Source organism: Sycon ciliatum, chromosome 7 (genome assembly GCF_964019385.1).
Source record: "Sycon ciliatum chromosome 7, ocSycCili1.1, whole genome shotgun sequence".
Taxonomy (NCBI): Eukaryota; Metazoa; Porifera; class Calcarea; order Leucosolenida; family Sycettidae; genus Sycon; species Sycon ciliatum.
Window position 1 is genome coordinate 28,444,546 of NC_088649.1, and position 22,986 is coordinate 28,467,531.

General features: G+C 45.6%; 2 protein-coding genes and 1 long non-coding RNA gene across 3 annotated transcripts; 2 read left to right on the forward strand and 1 right to left on the reverse strand.

Moving 5' to 3' along the window:
- Positions 1-8,532: 8,532 nt before the first annotated feature.
- On the reverse strand, positions 8,533-11,362 carry LOC135820647 (uncharacterized). Its single transcript, XR_010554159.1, has 2 exons — positions 11,032-11,362; positions 8,533-9,191 (listed from the first exon to the last, which is right to left on the reverse strand). It is a non-coding gene; the product is annotated as an uncharacterized LOC135820647 (long non-coding RNA).
- Positions 11,363-17,388: 6,026 nt separating this feature from the next.
- LOC135821789 (uncharacterized) lies at positions 17,389-18,861 on the forward strand. Its single transcript, XM_065334786.1, has 3 exons — positions 17,389-17,791; positions 17,969-18,614; positions 18,804-18,861. The coding sequence occupies exons 1-3, from the start codon at positions 17,572-17,574 to the stop codon at positions 18,859-18,861; spliced, it is 924 nt and encodes a 307-aa protein (XP_065190858.1). The 5' UTR covers positions 17,389-17,571.
- A 435-nt stretch (positions 18,862-19,296) lies between these two features.
- On the forward strand, positions 19,297-22,221 carry LOC135821275 (uncharacterized). Its single transcript, XM_065334328.1, has 4 exons — positions 19,297-19,773; positions 19,993-20,137; positions 20,298-20,971; positions 21,149-22,221. The coding sequence occupies exons 1-4, from the start codon at positions 19,387-19,389 to the stop codon at positions 21,908-21,910; spliced, it is 1,968 nt and encodes a 655-aa protein (XP_065190400.1). The 5' UTR covers positions 19,297-19,386; the 3' UTR covers positions 21,911-22,221.
- Positions 22,222-22,986: the final 765 nt, after the last annotated feature.

Below are 22,986 nucleotides of genomic sequence, written 5' to 3' on the forward strand. Positions count from 1 at the left end.
GCACAGCTGTAGCAGGCTGCAGGCTGTCACCTTGCTCTGGAGGTGTCAAAGCCAGGGCTGCTCCAGCATTCAAACCCGTTGGTGTAGATGCAAGTAGCAGTGTAGCCTTATTATTATTATTATTATTATGGGGGTGGCTTTATTGGTTTTGTGTTTGTATTATGCAGCATCCCGGGTCATTTAAGACCATGGGGAGCACTGTTGTTGTATGTGAAGAAAATATAATAAGGAAGACTGAGAAAAAAAGAAAGAAAAAAGAGAGAAATACTGTGAACAGCAAATCTACAATGATGCATGTACAATCTATTATACAACTAATCTGCGAGAATGAGACTTAACACAAGCAGGTACAGTAATAGCAAGAGAGCTAAATCAGCAAACAAAATCCGTTGAAAAGTAACCGTCATCAAATCTGAAATCGAGCCCTTCAGCGACACAATAGCACTGAAGGCAGCAATATCATTCTTCTCATTCAACATCAGTGAAGCACCGTCAAAACCGGTGAATGGGGGCTGATGGTATTATTGTTGTCTTTGTTATTGGCAAGTGATTAATATTACGATCATTATTATTTTCTGCAAATAGGTGCTTCAACTAATAGTTCGAACCATGGGCATTTGCAAACCAATGTAACTTATTAGAGTGTAATTATTATTTCATCTGAGTTATTGACCTGATGATGTCAACTGTGCCAAGGAGCGCCTCCTTTTGCAAGACCGATACACTGGCTCCGGCATCCAGTTCCCTCACAAAGTCAGCAGTCGAGGGGGTTAATCCACCTAATGCCCCCACAATTACTGGCACGATCTTGGCCCGCACCTGCCACATCTGCTCCACCTCACGCTTCAGGCCTTGATATTTCTGTATCTTTTCCATAGATTTTCGGCGGATGTTCCTATCCAGAGGGACACTTACGTCCACAAGGAACGCTTCATCTTTGCCCTTGATAATAATGTCGGGTCTGTTTGCTCCAACGGGCGCTGCTGTTGGAATTGGCACTTCCCAGTAGATTGACACATCCGTTTCAGCACTGTACACGACGTTGGTGAGTTGGTGACTTGTGTACTTATTCGAAATGTCCGATGCACCATACTTCCTGCACAATGTCCAGTGGAGATATTTTGCTAACCTGTTGTGGCGATTGATATAGTGACTCCCCGCTCAATTATTATTATTATTATTATTATTTCGTAATACGTATTCGCATGCAACGACGCAAATCCACACAATTCAGTAGACACTTTTTCTATCAAACGTTTTCTTTCCCTTCTCTTCAGGATAGTACAGGGAATGTTGTAAATTAGAAAAACACATAACTATATAGAGAATGAAAGAAAGAAAAAGTCAACACTTCAACATAGGTGTTAAAAATGATCAAAGTGTTAAAAAATCAAAAACAAACAGCTGCAAGTTGTAGACAAACACGTTGAACACATCAGGGAACACTTGTCACACTTTCACGAGGTGTGACACCAAACAACTGCAACGATAACACATTCTCCTTCTGTACACATAGTTCTGGATCTAGTTTACGAATATACAGAGCTTCTAACACAGCAAGATGTAACTTAGACCTTCCACGAGTCAAAATCGAAACGATATCATCACTATACAACTTACGACAACTAGCACTGCCCGACAAATGACGCTTGATGGACGATGTCCGATCACTTAGCTCTGTCACCTTCGACGCCTGCCGTTGTTCTCTTCCGTTAGGCTTGTTTGGTTGGTTGCTCCGGTCCACACCTCGTCGTGGCCGTCCTCCAAAATGTGCTGTGCAGTCCCGCAACACTGCCTGTTTGTTATTCGACGTTAAGTAAACCAATCCAATCCAATCCAATCCAGTCCGATACTGGAACGCCTTTGTCTGCGTCCAGCCGTCGTTGTCTGTTCTCCCGAGCTAGCTCCCTCTTCACCAGCTTCTTCGTGAGAGTTACTGGTGACCGCACTCGGGGAGCAGCACATCACCTCGTTCGAGTACCATTTTGGCCCGGTCCTGCGGGTCGAGCGACCATGCAGTTCATCGGCGCAGTCCTGTGGAACCAGCTCCCGCCTGATCTCCGTTCCGAGCCCAGCCACCTTCAGTTCTGTGCCCTGCTAAAAGCGCATCATGGCTCCGTTTAAATGCTTTTCGGCTAGTGGGTTTCTGTGGTATAGCGGACTGAAGAATAGTAAACGTGTTTTGCAATATACATGTATGTATGAAGCTATTATAGTATGTTCCCATTCCGTTTTTGCTTTGGTGTAGCCCTGAGGTTGATTGCTTATTTATTTCTACCCTTCCTCTCTCCATACTTCTGTCCCCCCCCCCTCTCTCTCATTCCTTCTGTCGTCCACATGTATCAAAGGAGGCGAAATCGCCTGTTTGTGGTGCGACGTTAAATAAACTTCTACAACAACAACAACTACAGTCCAGTGTAGATGTACGCATGCGCGCCTCCGCCTCGACGGGCGGGGAGCTTGGCCCATCTCAGACAAGCGTGGGGAAGCGAGGGAGACCGTCTCGAAAACCACCCAATGTGACACTGGAGCTCATAGACACCGGAAGAGTTACCAGAAGCAAGGTGAAGAGACGGAGTACTGGGGATCTGAATACGTCGATAATGGAAGTGACAACAACAATCAACAAGAGGAAACGAGGAAGACCAAATAGTCAACGGCCATGAAATCAACAAAAACGGACATGAAATCAACGGACGTTGGAGGTGTGGACCGGAGCAACCAACCAAACAAGCCTAACGGAAGAGAACAACGGCAGGCGTCGAAGGTGACAGAGCTAAGTGATCGGACATCGTCCATCAAGCGTCATTTGTCGGGCAGTGCTAGTTGTCGTAAGTTGTATAGTGATGATATCTTTTCGATTTTGACTCGTGGAAGGTCTAAGTTACATCTTTGTTGTTGTTGTTGTATACTTTATTTATAGTGGAAATCAAAACAGGCAAAATGCCTAATAACATTGGACCCACTGTGAATAACATGTTAAAGGATATTGTGGAAAAAAAAAAAAAAAAAAAGTAGATACAAGAGAAAAAGAGAAAGGAAAAAATGACGGAAGGTTGGTTGCAACGAACAGATATCAATCCAGTAAGCATTGGAAAACCTATGTCGCTGATAATATATACTGCAAGGCTTGAGATTTAAAATCCAAATACCTATTTGAACATTTTGCTGCTGGTGGCAATCTATTTCACATAATGGCTCCAGCGTGCGTTAGGCGCTTAGCAGAACGAGCAGTGCTAGCAGGTGGGACCACAAGCAAGTTGCTTTGGCCTCCCCGAGTGCGAGTTGAGGGCACGACAGCAAAAAAGGACTCAAACAGGGTGCTACATGCATCATGCAAACATCGCCAGATGAAACACAACATATTCAAGTGCACAGAAACCTGTAGATCACATACATGCATTCGATTTAGCAGGGGAGCAGTACTGGTCCACGGTGGCGACTTGCAGACTGCCCGAGCGGCACGTTTGAACAGCCTATGTAGCCGTTGTTCCTGGGCAACTGTCAAATACGGGTAGTAACTAATAGAAGCATACAAAAATTCAGGCAAAACGATAGATCTGAAGTAGGTGAGTCGGCATGGATACGGCAGCGAGGAAGCATGTCGCAGCAGGACAGCAATTTTGCCGGCAACACGACGAGCAACATGGTCCACCATTGTGGTCCAACTCATGTCCGAGTCAAAATGCAGGCCAAGGTATTTGGCAGATGTGACTACTGGTAGGACTTGTGAATTGCATACAACATTGATGTCGAGGGCTGCAGCTCTATGGTGTGGTATGGCGAGTATCTGCGTCTTGGTCTCGTTAAGGATCAGTCCACGTTTCTTCAACCAAGTGGCCAGGTACTGAACTGCTGCAGTGAGGCGCTGGGAGACAACTTCTGGCTGTGGACTGCTCGCACGCAGCGAGATGTCATCAGCAAACTGAATAGTGGTGACGTCATGAGGGGCAAGGTCGCCGGCAATATCCCTCACATACAGAACGAAGAGCAAAGGTCCGAGAACTGACCCCTGAGGAACCCCTGACTGGCTGTCATAAGTTGTACTTCTGGTTTTTCCTGTCTCCACGTATTGCCGGCGATACATCAAGTAGTCTGAAAACCATTGCAAAGCAGTGCTAGTGAGACCCAGTTCAAAGAGGTCCTCAACCAGAATGCTATGCTTTACCTTGTCGAAAGCTTTAGACATGTCGACAAATGCTACTCCTGTGTGCTGCCCAGCGGCTTGTGCTTCATTGATGTTCTCTACAGCTAGCGCTAAGGCATCTGCTGTTGAATGCTGGTGTCTGTAACCAAACTGACTAGTAGGCAAGAAATTGTTCGTGTTGAGGTACTGCAGAAGCTGCTTATGAACAATACGTTCAAGCACTTTCGACACTATCGGCAATAGGGAGACTGGTCGGTAATTCTTGGGTTGGCTGGGGTGTCCAGCCTTGAACAGAGGCCGTATTTTACCCACCTTCATTGCCGCAGGAAACTGTCCTTCTCTCAATGACTTATTAAATAGTAGCGTGAGTGACGGTGCCAGGATGTCAGCATGCATCTGGAGGAGACTTGCTGGAATATCATCACTCCCAGTGGCTTTTCTGGTGTCCAACTGTTCCAACATTTTCCGAGTAGTTGCAATGGAGACTGGCAAGAATTCCGAGAAGTGCACCGCAGGTGGAGGCCCAAGGGGTAGGCGTAGCTGTGCAGGGCGAGCTGGATCTTCCACAACTTTCGAAAAAGTGTCTCGAATCGCATCCACCGTGCACTGTGGATCCCTGTACGTCGACTGTTTGCCTGTCAACTCCTTGATTATTTTCCAAGTCTCTCTGGCATTTCCAGTACATTGCTGAAATTTGGAGTTGTAGAATTCCTGTTTCCGGGTCCTGTTGTAGCTAGTTGCCGCACGTCTGGCTGTACTAAATTTAGCATAAGTCTCCTGTGTCTTAGCAGAGAGCCACTTTCGGTGCAACCTATTCCGCTTGTGTAGTAAGTACAACAATTGCCGGTCAATCCACGGCACTGAAGGCTTCTTCGTTCTGTGATTACTTTGAAGTGGGGCATGGACATCCAAAACCTCAATAAACCGGCTAGACCACTCGGTCCACATGGCGCTTGGGTTGCCGGTAATACTACACAAGTTCTTCTGGGTTAAGTCACGCCAGAAGTGATCGTGGTTTATCCGGTGATAGTTGCGGTATAAACGTGTGGTGTCAGATCCACGAGGCACAATGAGGTGAAAGTCACTGGCCACGGCAGCATGGTCACTGAAAGCGACCGGGATGATCTTCGCTGTAGTGGAAGGATCAAAATTGTTCAGTATCAAATCGAGGGTGCTGTCTTGTCCTGTTGAGCTAAATCGCGTAGACTTGTTGACACCGTGATGCAGAGCATAGCTGTTCAGCAAGTCAGATAAGTAGTGATACTGAGGGTCCCTGGCACTTAGGTCAATATTCACATTAAAGTCACCACAAACGATAGCATTTGGCTGTGGCCTTAGAGCAGCGCAAAGATGTTCGTCTAGCTTGTCCCAGTAACCCACAGGTTCAGATGGAGGGCGGTAGATCGTTCCAACAAGACAACTGCGGGGCCTGCAAGCGACTTCACACCAGCAACTTTCCACACCATCAGTTGTTATGTCGTCTCTTGGTTTTACCGGAAGACATGACTTCCAGTATATGCAAACTCCTCCTCCTACTCGACCACTACGGTCTCTGCGTGTTACACTATATCCAGTCAGGGCTATTTCTTGGTCCGAAACAGTGGCGTCGAGCCAGGTTTCGTTGACACAGACTATATCCGGGGCGTTGAGTTGTTGTGTGAGCAGTAAGATGTCATTGAGTTTGTTACGCAGGCTCCTGATGTTGAGAAATAGAGCGCTTAGTGCACTTGGGTGGGTAGGAGAAGGTAGTGGAACTGACGGACTAAATGAGTCAGCAAAGGGGTTAAGATTGGGAGTTTTATTAGTTTGTCGTCCAGAATCAGGAAGGAATGGTGGCGCAAGTGGATTGAGCGACGCACTCAGTTCTCTTGAGTGATGCGGTCTGATTTGAAGCGCCATTCACGAACCGAAATGCCACTTGGCCAGAAGTCTAGACTCTGGACCTTCTGCCAATGCTCCTCCGAAATAACAAGGTGGGCATACGCCAGACCAAAATACCGTGCCGCAGATACTGAGCATTTGATGACAGTCCCACTGCGGTCCTCGCACCATTTAGCGATTGAACCTGCCGAGCAACCGACATCAACACGGCCAAAGTAGACGGCCTTGCACCTTAGCCGACTGGCACCCCTTAACCGGTCGTGCTTGCGTGCAGGGCGCTGATAGCAAGATGTCACCGTTGCCTGAAGTGCGGGCTCCGTTACTGAGCCTGCATTCGTCCTGTCTGGTGCAGCCTGGGCAGCCTTGGCACGAAAGCCATCTGTAGCCGGCGCAGCCGCAGCCCTGGAGTAGGAGTGGGCTTCCTTACTCGACTGCAAGTTACGTCCGTGCTAGCAGCCACACGTCGGATTTCTTCGCCTTGCGACCTGATCGCTTGCTCCAAGGGTCCGGTATCCGTCTTCTCAAGCCTTCTTTCAACAATATTGAGTCGAGTATCCAAGCCATTGAACGAGTTACTAACGGCTGACACCTCCTCACGGATGCGAGCAATGGAATCTAGGACCGTTTCCATGCGCTCTTCTAAAAGATCGCTCATACAGGTGCGGAAATGTTTCATGAGGTGGTCTGCATTTATGATCTTGCTGTGTTAGAAGCTCTGTATATTCGTAAACTAGATCCAGAACTATGTGTACAGAAGGAGAATGTGTTATCGTTGCAGTTGTTTGGTGTCACACCTCGTGAAAGTGTGACAAGTGTTCCCTGATGTGTTCAACGTGTTTGTCTACAACTTGCAGCTGTTTGTTTTTGATTTTTTAACACTTTGATCATTTTTAACACCTATGTTGAAGTGTTGACTTTTTCTTTCTTTCATTCTCTATATAGTTATGTGTTTTTCTAATTTCCAACATTCCCTGTACTATCCTGAAGAGAAGGGAAAGAAAACGTTTGATAGAAAAAGTGTCTACTGAATTGTGTGGATTTGCGTCGTTGCATGCGAATACGTATTACGAAACTGTTTTTCCCACCGCCTCCAAACTACTGTTTGAATTATTATTATTATTATTATTATTATTATTGTCTCTTTCCCTCAAATCAGTCAATATTATTATGCTATTGTCTCACCTTCCCTCTTTCCATTTTGGCACTGTATTTTGTTCTCGTAACACATCATTGAATGTATATTTAATCATCGTTCAGCATGGTTACTCTTCAGTCACGACTTTCCACTGATGAATGTGACAAGAAAATTAATTCTGGTAAACTTTCATGACTTCGTTGTAGTGTGGCGATGACTGCAGAGTTTGTTCTTTTTATTGCTATTATAAAATTATTATTATTATTTTTCCCGTTTGTCTCTTTCCCTCAAAACCAGTCAATATTATTATTATTATTATTATTTAAAGAGTCGGCGTGGAGAAAGCAATTTTATTAGTGCAATTAGGAGTATAATCGATGCAGACATGGCCAGACAACAACGAGTTCATGGAATTTTTAAGGATTTTTATGTTATTCAAAATCGATTTTCGTGTTCCGCTCATCATTATTATTATTATTACTACGAAGTAGTGGTTGCGACTTCGGCGATGATTTGTAAGAAAGGGTTTGCTCCCCACACTGGAGCTTGCGCTATTCCGCCGACTTTACTTGATACTTGACTGACTCACGACTGCCATCCAGAGCACACGAGAAGTCCATCGAACCTTCGACTCGGCAACCTGCAAGAAAGCACCACCCCCTGCTCAATACACAGTGTTTCGGGGAATTCACCCCTCATCAGTTGACAGTCCGTGCGCCAAATTCAAAAAAGTCGTCTAGAAGTTGCACTTTTATTTGCAACCGCGGGAAATTTGAGAGGTCTGGAGAAGAAAATTCTCAATGGGACTCAAAATAGACAAACAAGACGACGACCAGCGCTCGAGCATAGTACCTTTTCGCCATTCCTTCGTGCATGATACCTATTCTAATTGATAAACACTACCCTCATGTTTCGTTTCATGCGCAACGGACGAAGCGAAGTGTCTTTTTTCGTCCACGAAAGAAAGCTAAGGAAATTGTCGTCTTCGCGACACCCTTCGGATTATTTAGTGGGGCATTGTGGGCCAAGTGTATTTTTTCTTTTTCTTTACAACTGTCCCCAGGTACTGAGACGGCGCTGATATCCAAGGAGTTCTGTTGGTGCAAAATGCCAGGTTACTGACTTATGGCGAGGTTTTGTCCACCCAAAAATATGGGAGATTCCTTGGATAACATACACACATAATACAGTGAATGGTATTGCAGTGGGCATCCAAAACGGTTGAACCAAACAAATATGGTATGATACCTAGAGGCTAGGCACACAAAAATCACTCAGGAATTGGACGCAAGTCCCGGGGCCTTGGTGCGTCATTACACCCGGACATTGAACGTTTGCCGGCGCACCTCTTTTGCTTCACCACTTCATACAAGTTTACGCACTCACTCAATTCGAAAGACTGGAACGAGACCAAACCGAATGTGACAACTAAGAGCGAGTTGTGCATTCGTTGGAACAACGTTCGGGCATTGCGAGAAGGATATCAGCAGGGTCCAACAATGGCAGCAACAGCACCAGGTGATGATGGAGTACCAAGGAGCTTGTATCATGCACATTACAGTGAGCAACAAGAGAAACCGTACTGTGGTACGTGAGATCAGAGCCTGGGCAGGATGATCGACACTGTACACTGTGCTACAGCGCCTCAATTGTGCGAGAGAAAACAAACAGACCAGCAAGCACAGATCATGAACTGGTATACAACATTGACAAAGCACAAACCGCACAGCAAAGTTACACGGCATAGCCGAGCGTTTTGTTGCCAATGAGTTGCTTGAGAAGGGAGCAGTATTCCTTGTAACATTGCATGGAGTATACGAGAACGCAGAGTCAGAACCAGGCGTAACAAGGCAAGACGGCTACTGTACAGGGGACAGGCTTGACGATCACTTGCATACTCGCAATTTTGGCACCAGGGAATTAGGCATCACGTCATACCGAAGTGGCTTCGACACGCTACATTGCATTCATAGCTGTACGGTGAACCTGTTACACTAGCTTCTGTGAAACAGACAGCATGCCAATGACCTGCAAGCACCAACAAACGCAGCCGGTAAAACAAACGCTACATAACTGCCCAACATAAACTTGTACATGCTGATGAGAAGCAAGAATGTGCTTGATGTTGGAAGTTATGCTCGCATATTCAAAACATGCATGGAAAAACATCAATGACATTGTTCACGAATACAACAGATACATCATACAGGGAGAGTAAGTAATCCTTCCTCCGTTTTGTATATGCGCACGCGTGCGCGTGGTAGATAAATCCGTTCGGCATGACTTTCGATCGAGGTTGCGTTCACCGTAGGGATAGGTGAACTCGAAAGCCAACACCTCTCACTTTCGCTCTACTGCCCCTTTGGGGCCGATGCGATCCTTGTGCCAAGTTGTGGTAGTGGCTCAACAGAACAGGACAGGTGTGTGTGTGTGTGTGTTTGTGTGTGTGCGCGCGTGCACGCATGTGTGTGTGTGTGTGTGCGCGCGCGTGTGTGTATGTGTAAATGTGGTTTCTGAACTTTTCTCACAATCGTATAAGTTTCATTTTTTCGTGAAACCCCAGCTACACTGTGACCGGTACAATCGCATGTCGTTTATCTGGCGGTCAGTCACATGGCATGTCGGGTATCCAACAGCATCACACTGACAGCTTATAGACCTTATATTTAGTATTAATTTTATAGTCCTACTTCAAGTAAATGTAGACAGTCAGCATCATGCAAGTTGCCACTACGTAGAGTTAAATACAAGCCAGTCTCTAGAGATGAGTATGACTGTCTCAGGGTAATACTAGTGATAAATACAGGTACTTCGAAGTACTGTCTTTTTGATCTGTTAACACAAGATGGCTTTGTAGCTTCAGTCGTCCAGAATATTCATTTTATTCCGCGGGTGCCGCATAATTGACACGCAACTGTACTTGTGCAAGTCTCCAAACGCTACGTAATTGGCCGACATTTACTTGTCCACGGTGATGAGAAGCATGGCTCCTAATTTTTAAATCATGAAAGGATTACATGCGCAGGTACATCCACACAATGTGCACTATCCTGAAGTCGTGCGCAAATATTCAAAATCATTCACCGAACACAGAGAGGCGCACATACCGTAAAGTACCGCGAGAGCGCCCCACCTTGATTTTGCCGCGACAGATTTCACAGCCAGGGAATGGAAATTCGTATGGCAGAGTGCAACGAAGTTCGTACTGTGTGAGCAACTTAGTGTACGAAGGTCACACTAAGCAGGTTTTTGTGTGGAGCTCGTGTCCGCTCGAAGGTACGGATTGTCTGCAGAACGTGCAATAATATGTGTACAAAGTTCGTGTCGTATAACCTACAGACAGGAGACCACCTCCACAATATGACCACGAAAGGACGAGATGGTGGGGCGCTCTGGCGGTACGTTACGGTACATGTAAATACGAAGGAACCACATGCGCAGCAAGGAGATTAGTCATTACTTTACTTATGAGTTGATGGATAGAAGTTTCCTTTCAGCTGACCATTACCACTCATGAAAGAAATAGTGAGTGCTGTTGTTCTGATTCACAGGTATATATTCGGCCCTTAGCGCAATGTGTTTTCGAAGCTAGGCACACGATTTGCATGAGGAAATCATGCAAAGATGTGGCATAAGGCCCTACAAACATGACCTAGGTAAAGGGATGCCATTATTTGCATTTGCAGTACTTTGGCATGGAATAATTTGTGGATGATTGTGTTGATCAATTTCACATAATTTCACGACAGGTCATAGTTTATTTAGTGGGGTGTTGTGGGCCAAGGATCTACGACCATCTCTTTTGCATTTCGAACAAGTAGACACTTTCAATAATTCATACAGAAAATGCCTTCAGTGCAAAACCTACCGTTCGGACACACCAGGCAGTCCTTTCCAGCCTTGATTTTCAAGTGCAGACGTATCCACGATGACCTTCGAGTGAACTGCGGCTTGGAACAATTTGAATACGAACCACACACTCAAACTAACTAGACCACCGCATAGCTAGTGTATTCACGGAGCCAAAGAAGTCTCCTTCCGCCCCCACAGGGTCTTGGTTAGTTGTCTAGAAGGGACGAGAGCCATACCTAAATTCAATAAATTCTCCAATTCCAAAAGCCTCAAATGAAGGCGTCTTGGTGACTTCGTTTCCCGCGGTTGCAAATAAAATCAGCCCTTGAGTACCCCTTGGCGCACGGACTGTTGAGCTTGAGTAGGCTGAGGAAGATTGTGCCTGAAGAGCACCACTTATATATATATGTATATAGTGCTCTCCAGCCACAAACATCGCCAGGGATACAAACGTACAGAGACGCTCCTTTTCCAGTGCCACAAACACCTTGTGAACACCAGATAGCAGCGCGAGTCAGTGTTGCTCCTGGACGGTGAGAACGGCTGGACTTCTCGTGTGCTCTGGATCGCAGTCGTGAGTCAGTCAAGTGTCAAGTAAAGTCAGCGAAATAGCGCGAGCTCCAGTGTGGGGAGCAAACCCTTTCTTACAAATTACTATCATTATTGCAAATAACGCTGAGTGACTATACTGTACTTTATCACTCCCTTAGTATTGACTCGCATAGATTTTTGCCATACCTAAGCAGTCAAATATTCCTGCATATTTCACTCCTTAGGGCTATATTGACTGCTTATATTTGACTGCTTAGGGGTTGCGCAGTTGAACGGTGCCTAGTGCAGCATTTTCACTGCATGAGTAGGTGGTGGTGCAACGATTGTGCAATCCTAAAACCGGGATTCATGATGTTATCGTTCTGGAATTTGAAATACGGACTGTTTGTCGTGATAAATCTAATATTGACTTCGTACTTGGTCAGTATAGGAAATAAATGACCTCGTAAAAGACCTCGGCTTCGCCTCGGTCTTTCACTCGGCTTTTATTTCCTATATTGACCTCGTACTCAGTCAATATTGGATATGTAATAATGATACTGAAGTACATGTATACAGTCATGACATTGTACAGATAGTTGACGTAGACTTACTGAGTGTTAAAAGCCGCGGACATACATGATTGACATGAATGTAATACGAGCAAATACATGTATGCACCACTATTCTAATACTTCAAAAAGTAATAAACTACAGCCGAAAACTACGAAGTCGAAAGCTTCACAAGTGGAACGCATTGGGCACATACAGGTAATTTGCAAAAAAAGGTAAGATAGAGAACAGTACTTGCGTGCCATAACGGCAGAACGAACAAGACAGACTCAAAACACTCCAACACTCTGCAGCAAGATAACACTGGCAAACCGTGATCCAGTTCACACAGCGCTGGAGAAACTTTGCTACCGTCAATGTATCCATACTGACCTCCTGAAAATGCCAGGAAATGTTAAATTTTGAATTTTCCTTTGTTCAAGCACTGCACTTGCAGGAAAATGAAACGTCATCAAAAAGTGTGGAGCACTACCGCGGTACCGCGAATGGTGAGTGTCAGTGGAACCGCGCTGCTCCGCTGCATGTACTGCGGAGCCGCAGTGGAACTCGGGCCTTAAGGCCGATTCACAGTACAACTTTCTGCGATGTGACACGAGATTTGTGACAGTTGCGACAAGAAACTGCCTGTCGCGAGCTGTCGCAAGCTATATCGCAATGCACCTGTACTGTCGCAGAAGTTTTTTTATTTTATTGTATTTTTTAGAGTCTAAGTAAAATCAGTGAGCATGTCATGAAAATAAATCCAAGAAGAAAGAAAAACCTGTCGCAGAAGTTGAAGAAAGATCAACTTTTGCGACATGCGACACGCGACATACACAAATGGAGTACAGTTTCGACCCTGGGTGCACGTGCAGTGCACGTGCATAGTACTACTTGTGCATGAGGATGTCGCAAACATTTAGAAAAGCGATCCTGTCAGCTTTTCTATTATTGTGTTCACATGGCAGAAAAACGACACCGCTATGCTACGTAAGTTTCTACGTAAGGTGCTCGGTACTTCACTTAGGCTACGTAAGTTTCTACGTAAGGTGCTCGGTATTAGATCTACCAACGGGTGGTAGCCGCGTGCTGTGCACGTGCACGGCAGACATTGTGTTGCATGCCGTGCAGTCCGTTTTCGGATGTGCATGCGCGAGGAACTTCCTTCTTTGGAACTGATTCTTGCATGAGCTGTTTCGGATATTTCGTGTCCTGGCTTATTTCGCTTCGGCTCTGCTGAGACCTCTTTTCACGGAATATTACTCAATGACAGGTGAGTTGACCAGTTCCCTTTGATTCATTTGCTTGTGTTGACTCTTTCATTTATGAAAAGTGTGCTGATTTTATTCGGATTTAATAGATCCATTCGTATCTCTTTGCCCTTGCCAACAGTGTGCGAAGAACGCGAGTTCACCTTCTTGACGGTAAGGCTTAGATGTGTTGTCGAAATACTCATGTTCATTGTACATTGGTACGTTACAAGTAAGGCACTGGTCATGATTGCTTCCGGTATTCCGTGCTCCGATCATGGGGTAGAATCTGAATTTTGCAGTGGCATAGCATCGTTGGCAGTTCCCAATCTGGAGGCGAAGGTTCAAGGACGCATTGGCCGAGTACTAGTATGCAAAATAAATTCGCATATCAGGGAAAATCTCCATTATGGAGAGGTTCATGCATTCAGTGACTTGTTTGCTTCATACGAAACAAGCCAATGGGTGCAGTTTCGTGAAAATCTCGTACGATTGGATTTGTTTACTCGAGTCTGGGCTTTTTGATTTGTGAGTAGCGCCGAGATTGCACTGCCCCAAATAAAGTTGCGTGCCGGTAGAGCAAGAATTACGATTTGCAATCTGTTTGTTGTACCTGCAAAAATGTGCTGTACATGTATCGTATTTTCTCTGTTGTTGTTTCAGTTGCCGTCATGTTGCTAAAGAGAGGTTCAGTGACTCATTTGTTTCATAAAAGACGAGTCAATGGTTTGGTCTGGCTTAGAATCTTTCGCTGTAGAAGAAATCTATTCGTGTCTCTATTGCAGTATTGGAGAAATAATTGTATTCACTCGTTATAAAAATAGGGTTAATACAAACTCACAGAGCAAATGCCATCGGATCCTTGATGTTCGTCCTAAAGAGGTTTGACTGGATATCTTTCGTGTAACATGTTATTATTACGGAGTGCCTTGTTTATCTCTCAGTACCTCCAACCATATATCCTTGCCCCTTATATCCTCAGGATCAGTGTAGTTGTTGGAACGAGGTGTCGGACTCAGCAATGTATTTGTTTACATTTTAATACATGTTTATTGTTCCTACTTTGCTGTGTTGTTTTAGATAATCGTGGACTTGCAACACTTTGAAGTCATTGAACTGCTTCCAAAGGTTTTACCGACATCAACAGGATTACGATTTCATTACAATATGATGCCGGATGACCTTATCACGACAACCCATGACTACAATTATAAACACAGAATCAACAAAAACATCTGCGGCGCGCACCTGGTTAAAATTCTCATGTAAATGTGATTTAGGGTGTGGACATCAGTAGTAAGTGCGGGGCAGGTTCTGGCACACTTTTTGACCTTTGACCTTTGGGCCAAATAAGGCACACTGTGTCGGTCGTGCTGGGTCTGGCCCCGGGACTCCCCCAGGGTTTGACCTTTGACCTTTGGGTTAAATAAGGCACACTGTATCGGGCGCGTTTGGTCTGGCCCCGGGACTCCCCCAGGGTTTGACCTTTGACCCTGTCATGCCATAAATGTCATCATGTTCTTTTCCGTGGCGAACGTGCACTTGTGCACGTTCGGTGCATTCGCACTGGGGAGTAGTAAAATACGTACTACTCCCTGATTTGCACATCGTAGATGTGCAGTGACATATTGCGCATGCGCGCATAAGTACGCGGAGCGTGCGACCTTCAGTGGCCCTGCGGAAAAGACGCAGTGCAACACAAGGTGTACTAGTACACGTGTTATTATAGAGGACTTTCCATTACATCACCTTTTTGGCGCCTTCCCGGTGTCCACCCAAAGATCACCCATAAGACAAGTCCGTGTCCTACGGTAAAATGTGCTTGGGTGGCAAAAAGAGAATCAAATGTGTTGTTCGGTGTACGGTTGAAAATGATGTTGCAGGCCGTCGCAGTGGTGAAGCACTTTTGCTTTTCTTTGATGTGGTGAATAGTTTCGGTAAGTCGCGAGGATTACTAGCCGCAGTTACTCTACTGTTTATTCCAGCCTTGAAGAGGCGTTGCCGCGAGAAGATTGACAGAATCCGTGGGCCCAGTACATTGATCCATTTTACCTATGGACGAAGACCTTTCAGCCAATCCCCTGCGTTGGGTATCCAGGCCTCTCTAAATATTTAGTGAATGTCCCCAGCACATATGCAAAGGACTCTCTAAAGTCTTTACAATAGCCCTGAAGGATACAAATGCATGTGTCTCATTGCTGGCTGGGTTGGCACATTATGGTGTCTTGCCCAATCGAAGGAAGAAACAACAACTGTCAACAAAATACGTTTGCAAACGTCAGGCACTCGCGGAGTGTTTTTGCCGAACCTGTCCATCCTTGGGTAGCTGCTGAATTACCTGGAATTGTTCTTGGCGCACACTGCACTTGCATGGTGGGCCTGGGAGAAGCATGTTCCCATGTTGCTGCAGTGCAGTGTTGTTTTGACTGAATTTACGTTGGAGACTGAAATGTGATGTGTGCTGAATGTCAACACCTACACCACTGGGTCACTCACCAGTGGCTGGCACCGTCAATGAACACTACACGAAAATAGTGTACATGGATTTTACTTCAGCTGGGCAGAAATTGGAGCACCTTGACCATAACCTACAAGTAGTCTCACTTCTCTTTCGCTGCCTGACTCTCTCTGTCTCTCTTGCTTTGCATGCCTGTCAGTGTATCCATGTGTGTGTGTGTGTGTGTGTGTGTGTGTGTGTGTGTGTGTGTGTGTGTGTGTGTGTGTGTGTGTGTGTGTGTGTTTGTGTGTGTGCATGTGTGGGTTTTTCTTCCTTATCAGTACGAGTATGACAATGTTGACATGCATTGGCTGGTAGCACGAAAGCTGACAAAGTCAAACACGGCCATCATCATCATTGCTCCTATGTAGCCAAAAAGTTGGTGTAGTGGCGAACTTGTTGTCCTGATCTCAAAACACGCTGATGAATGCACATCCAATACAGCAATTGTTTTTTCCTGGTCGTCCCTCGACCTGGCATTCTCCATAAGCAGTTGCTGATTACCGGTAGAGTGTCGTCCATTACTGCCTTTGCAAGAGTTACACAAGAAGTAAGATCAAGATGATCCTCACCACAAGAAGATCAAGAAGCTGAATACATGTACCTAATTGACCAGAAAGACAGAAGATGAGGGGTACTAGTATGTGCCGCAGCAGATGAAGAACTGCACAGCGCAGCAACCAAGTGAGAAGCAGAAGAAGATTGCGCAAGTAGGTCGATCAGAGTATTTATCCATGACAAAGGAAATACACGTTGTGCAGAACATGAGGCATACACACTGGCATGGAAGAGATGATGAGTTGCACCCAGGGCCAGTACTAGAATAGCTAGCACCACCAGTCATGTAGAAGTACGTGCATAGAGCTGGGTACATTAGTCATTACCATCAGCATCAGCACTATCAATCATCAAACTCCAGCTATACCTTGCACCCCAACAAACTAAGTAAGTTGATAGTGTTCGGAATCATCTTCGTGTTTCCGCCTTTACTGGTGCTGCCACAAATGAGCTGAACAAGTTGGTTAGTTAGTTCGATACGTACTGGGGTGACAGGGGATGATCATGACTTTTCTCTTCGCCAACGAAGTGATGGAACAATATTCGTGTACTTCGAAGTATTTGCATAAGGAGCGAAGTTCTCGAGTCGTGTGTCCGTCATCCACTGGTTCCGTCGTTCTCCATCGTAGGGAAAACGATAACAACTCAAAGACGATCCAGGTGTGGGAACATCCGATCGCGAACAGCCCTTTGGTATTCTCAAACTACAGTATGCAAAATGGAACTGCTTTCGAAAAACACTGTTTCCTTCCAGTGCAGCCTTCTTTTTTTGCCACCCAAGCTCCGTTTCAAGTCCGGTGATCGGTGGTGAACTCGATGATCTTTGGCCCGAATCCTCATAGGCCGCACGGTATGACTCATTGGAAAGTCCTCTATACTAATGTGATAGCCGACCTCATATACGCTGTACGGGGAGATTTTTCCTCAGTATGTTGTAGGCGGTGCTGGAGGTGACGTGACGATGGCGGAGCCAAGTGCAAAACGATCTAGGCAGCCCAGATTGCCCACCTCGAGTGCCGTGCGTGGTTTTTTGAAAAAGTTTTCTTTGCCAGGTTCCGGAACTGATCCTCTCGTCTTTTTCAGCAGCCATCATGACGAGCTCAGACAGGTTCTGCTCGAGGAGCTTCAGTCTCACCCGTTCAAGGTGGTTTTAGTTTTGAGGGTGGAGATGACACAAGAGTCGGCCACGGGTAGTACGTCTGCCGTCCCGTTTTTTAGAAGTAGACCGGCTCGGATCCTCAGCGAAGGGGACATTGATAGTGCAGTCAAGACGATGGTGGCGAGGATCACTGGTCTTATTGATAAGTGGGTGCAGAACGGATCCGACTGGATCGTTTCTCGAGTGAAACAGCTGGATGTGTCCACAGCAAAATACACTCCTCTTCGAGGTGAGTTTCTGTTCATCCGGCAGTGTTTGTTCCAAGCCTGTCGAATTTCTTGTGGAAAGTTGTAGATGTATTGTTTTGTACCAGATGTACAGTTTTTCGTGATTGACGAGAGGGTGTAGTTGTGATGTGGTGTTACTCTGAGCAAAGCCTTCGTTGTATTTTTGTGGTGTTCTGTAGGTGGTGCAGCTGATATCCCGCCCAAATTAGAAAAAAAGAAGGCCATCATTAACGTAAAGAACAACGATGACAGATGTTTGATGTGGGCGTTGTTGTCAGCGCTGCACCCCGTCGACTACAACCCACAGCGTGTATCCAAGTACACCCAGTACGTTGAGGAGCTGCGGTTCGACGGTGTGATGTTCCCTGCAACTCTCAGTGATGTACCCAAAGTGGAGTTACAGAATGGTCTTGCAATCAATGTGTTTGGCTACGAGGGGAATCTGTACCCACTCTATCTCAGCGAGCGACAGGAGACTCCCATCAACCTCCTTCTTCATGACAACCACTTCACATGGATAAAAAACTTCAGTCGTGCATGTGAGAATAAGAACAGACACGCAACACACTACTGCTTGCGATGCCTCTCCGCACACAAAACAGCAGACTCCCTGCAGCATCACAGCGAGAGATGTCAGGTGATGAAGCCCGTGCCAGTAGTCATGCCCACAGCAAAGGACAGCATCCTCAAATATACAAATTTGAAGCACAGGATGGTGGCTCCATATATCATTTACGCTGATACGGAGGCCATCATTGAGCCGATGGAGGAACAGCATGGCAGCAGCACTGTACGCACAGCACGTCATGTACCATGCAGCATCAGGTATGTTTTGTTGTTGGTGTTGTTTTTGACTAATGTTTGCTGTACTCATACCTGCACAGTGCTTGCTGTTATTCCTTCTTGTCTTGTTCTCCCCTAATTGTGTTCGTGTTGTAGTATGTGCATTTTGTGTGATTCCATTTTTTCAAAATCACTTATTCTTACTTTCCCTCTTCTTTTATGCTCTTGTAGATATGCTGCCATCCGATCCAACGGTGAAGTCCGTGGTGAGTTTGACGACTGCAGTTAGAATGCCATTCACAACTTTTTCGACAGTCTCAAAGAGTTGGAAGGCAGTATCCAGGAGGATTTGGCTGATACCAAGCCAATTCGCATGACAGCAGAACTGGAGCTTGAGTTTCAGAACGCAGTCAACTGCTGGATATGTGATGAAGTACTTGGAGAAGATCGTGTTCGTGATCATGATCATCTCACTGGTAAGTATTATAATTTTTTGTTAATTTTTGTTGTTTTGCAGTTGTGTGTAGATATGCGCATGATGTGTATAGTGCATTTTCATGTCTTTGTAGCTGTTTGCATCTGTGTTTTATCACGGTGTATTGAATTGTATTGTCTGTGGTATCACCTTCACTGTAGATGTTTACTATGTTTGTGTATTCCCCTCTTTCTGAATATCTGCACAGGCAACTACCGTGGTGCTGCACAGTACCAGTGTAATATTCAGCTGAGTATCTACCCAGATCGCCAGATCATTCCGGTTGTGTTTCACAACCTGAAAGGGTACGATGCTCACCACCTCATCGCCCACATTGGTATGACCGAGGTTGAAGAGGTGGAGTACGAGGACTCTAACCAGCGTAAGCGGATTAAGAAGGTTGGTGAGATCAGTGTCATCGCCAACAACATGGAGAAATATATTTCATTCAAGTGGCGTCAGTACCGCTTCATCGACTCCATGGCCTTCTTGAACTCCTCTCTGGACTCGTTGGTGAGCAACACCCCGGAAGATGCCTTCAAGCTTACTCGTACATTGGCCCATCATGACCTTCTCCTGCGTAAGGGTGTCTACCCCTACGAGTACATGGACTCCTTTGCTCGGTTTGATGAGACACAGCTGCCACCTAAATCAGCATTTGAGTCTAGTTTGACTGGAGAAGGTATCAGTGATGCTGACTATGCTCATGCTCAGAACGTATGGCAGGTAAGCAGCTTGTGCCTTCTGTATCGGCCCTCAGAATTTCCCTGATGCCATGCTTTTTGCATTATGCTCTACTTATGACTTTGTATGCTGTTGTGATGTGCCCTACACATTTTTTTGTACTCATTGCTCTCTATCTGTGGATATGTGGATGCTTGTGTGTATGGATGTGTGCATGCGTGCGTGCGTTGATGTTTTGTTTTTTTTGGTTTTGTTTTGCAGACATTTGAGTGCAGTACAATGGAGGCCTATCATGACCTCTATTTGCAAACAGATGTCTATCTTCTAGCAGATGTCTTTGAGCATTTCCGCAAGACGGCATACAAGACGTATGGGTTGGATCCAGCTCATTACCTTACTCTCCCAGGTATGTTCATCAGTCTTTGTTGTTGTCCAATGTATTCTCTCCTTTAGATGGTGTTCTCTGTTAGTATTCTTGTGCTTTCTTGTCGGTGTATTTTTATACTTTTTGCATGGTGTATTGACTTTCGTGTTTGTGTTCTGGTGTGTTGTATGGTGTTATGTAGGATATGCATGGGATGCTCTACTACGGTTCACCCAGATTGAACTGCAGCTGCTCACGGATGTAGACATGCATCTGTTTGTCGAAGCCGGTCTACGTGGGGGCATCTCAATGGCGTCGCAGCGGTACGGCAAGGCCAACAACCCAACGATGGATCAGTACAATCCTGCCGAGCCCACATCATACCTGCTATACCTTGATGCCAACAACCTGTATGGCTGGGCTATGTGCCAGAGTATGCCGACATCTGAGTTTGCCTGGTGTGACAAGAACCTGTCCGAGATACTGGCACAACCTGTAGATTCGAGCACTGGGTTCACTGTGGAGTGTGATCTAGAGGTACCCTCTTCGCTGCACCACTACTTCAATGATTATCCACTCGCACCGGAAGTGATGAGAACATTCTCGGATAAGCTATCACCATACCAACAAGCACTTGTGGAGGAGCTCAAAGTGTCAGCCGTAGATGGAGTCAAGTTGACACCCAGTCTCCTACCCAAGTCCAAGTATGTGTTACACTACCGTACACTGCAGCTGTATTCGCGTCTGGGTATGGTGGTGACCGCTGTTCACAAGGTGTTGGGATTTCAGCAGAGTGCCTGGATGGCTCCCTACATCAATCTGAACACTGCACTTCGCACGAGGGCTACAACCGACTTTGAGAAGAGCTTTTACAAGGTAAATGCAACCGTTGTGTGCAGTCTTGTATGTTGTTGTTGTTGTTTTTTTTTTTTTTTTGTTGTTGCATGTATGGTGCAAGTGTGACGTGGAGTATGCTAATTGAAAATATGCTGATGTGAAGGAATGGCATGATATGATTCTCATGTGTCATGTTTGCCTGTTTGTGTGCTGCAGCTGATGAACAACTCAGTCTTTGGCAAGACGATGGAGAACGTTCGTAATCGAACACGCATCGATCTCTTGCGAGAAGAAAGTGAGGAGCAGGTACTGAGGGCAGTGAGCAAGCCTACATATGTGCGGCATGACATTTTCCCAAACGGGCTTGTCGGAATAGAAAAGCAGTACACTGAGATCAAGCTCAACAAGCCGGTCTATGTGGGTATGTCGATACTAGACCTGTCAAAGGTACACATGTACTCCTTCTACTACGATGTGCTGAAGGAGCAGTACGGTAGCAGAATCCGGCTGTTGTACACCGACACCGACTCTGTTATTGTGCACATAACCACCGGTGATGTCTATGCAGAGATGGATCTGTCTCTGTATGACACCAGCAACTTTCCCACTGACCATCCTCAGTACACTTCTGCCAATAAGAAAGTGGTTGGCAAATTCAAAGATGAGCTTGGTGGGAAATCCATGGCGGAGTTTGTAGGTCTAAGATCGAAGATGTACTCCTACATCGGGCAGGAATCGGCCAAACGGGCCAAGGGTGTTCGGAAGGCAGTCCTGGCAAATACCATCACCCACAAGGACTATGTAGATGCACTGCTCAGTCATCGTGTGTCTGCCAGGCCTATGACGGGTCTCCGATCACATTGCCACACAGTGTATGAGGAGGTAACCACCAAGGTGGCATTGTCTCCATTCGACTGCAAGCGGTATATACTGGATGATGGCATGGCCACACTTGCATATGGTCACAAGGACATTTAATGGGCAGGACCCCACATTGAACATGTTTCATCATTTTCATGCAAAACTCCCCGCCATTCTTCTGTCTAATATTCCTCCTTTCTTGACGTGTGGAGCTGGCTCCAACACTCTACATTTTTGTTAAATATTTCAAGCTTGTGCCTCAATTATATTGCAGGATATAGTGCATTGTGCGGTATAATAATCTTCATCGCATCATAAAATATTACCCTACATACTTTGGTTTGCAGTGTGTGCGCAGCATAGTCCATATATCATCAAATTGATCAAGTTCAGTATCTGCGGGCATATATTTCCCCAGCTTGAGAAAATGCTTATGTACTTGCGTAAATTTATGCTCACAATGATGACATAAAAATGAGATTAAAGTCCACATGATGGCCAGTATGAATGTAGTTATGATGCTTGTTCTTTCGGCTGGTGAGGTTTGAGTGGATTTCTCTGCCACCACATTGCTGGCTCCGAACAGCACTGGTGCAAGCAGGAGTAGTTGTTGAGTAAGTTTAACTTTATTCAAACGCCCCTTCACTTTCTCATAGGCTTCGCTGTTGCTCGCAGTTGATGGCTCGGCTGATGGGGTGGCATTGCTTGAGGAGACCATCTTGATCTTACTGTACCGGGAATTTTTTCTCACATCCATTCAACCATTAGTATGAGAAAAATTATGGCCAAAAAGACTGAACGGGGATGAGTCCATACTGAGCGATTTGACCAGTTGAAGTCGTGTGTAAGGGTGTTTTCAAAACTTTGCCAACCTCCTTTTTCCGCCAACCAGGGCGAAACATTGGTGGTCATGTAATCTAAGTGCCAGGTCATGACATGATGTACATAGTGCAATCCCAGTTCCGTTGAATTCTCCATACAGATGTTCGCTAACTCGCTGCTGAATAAGTACAGGGCCACAATTTTAACATGGCTGATACCGTTTTTAAATAGTTCTTTTGCAAATGTAAGAAATTGCGTACGACCCGTTCTGGAGTTGAAACACAGTTGCTGCATCAGCACCTGAAATCTCGATCCATTGCACCTGACTAAGCGACACACTCGTACCAAAACTCTAGAAAGCCGAGATGGTT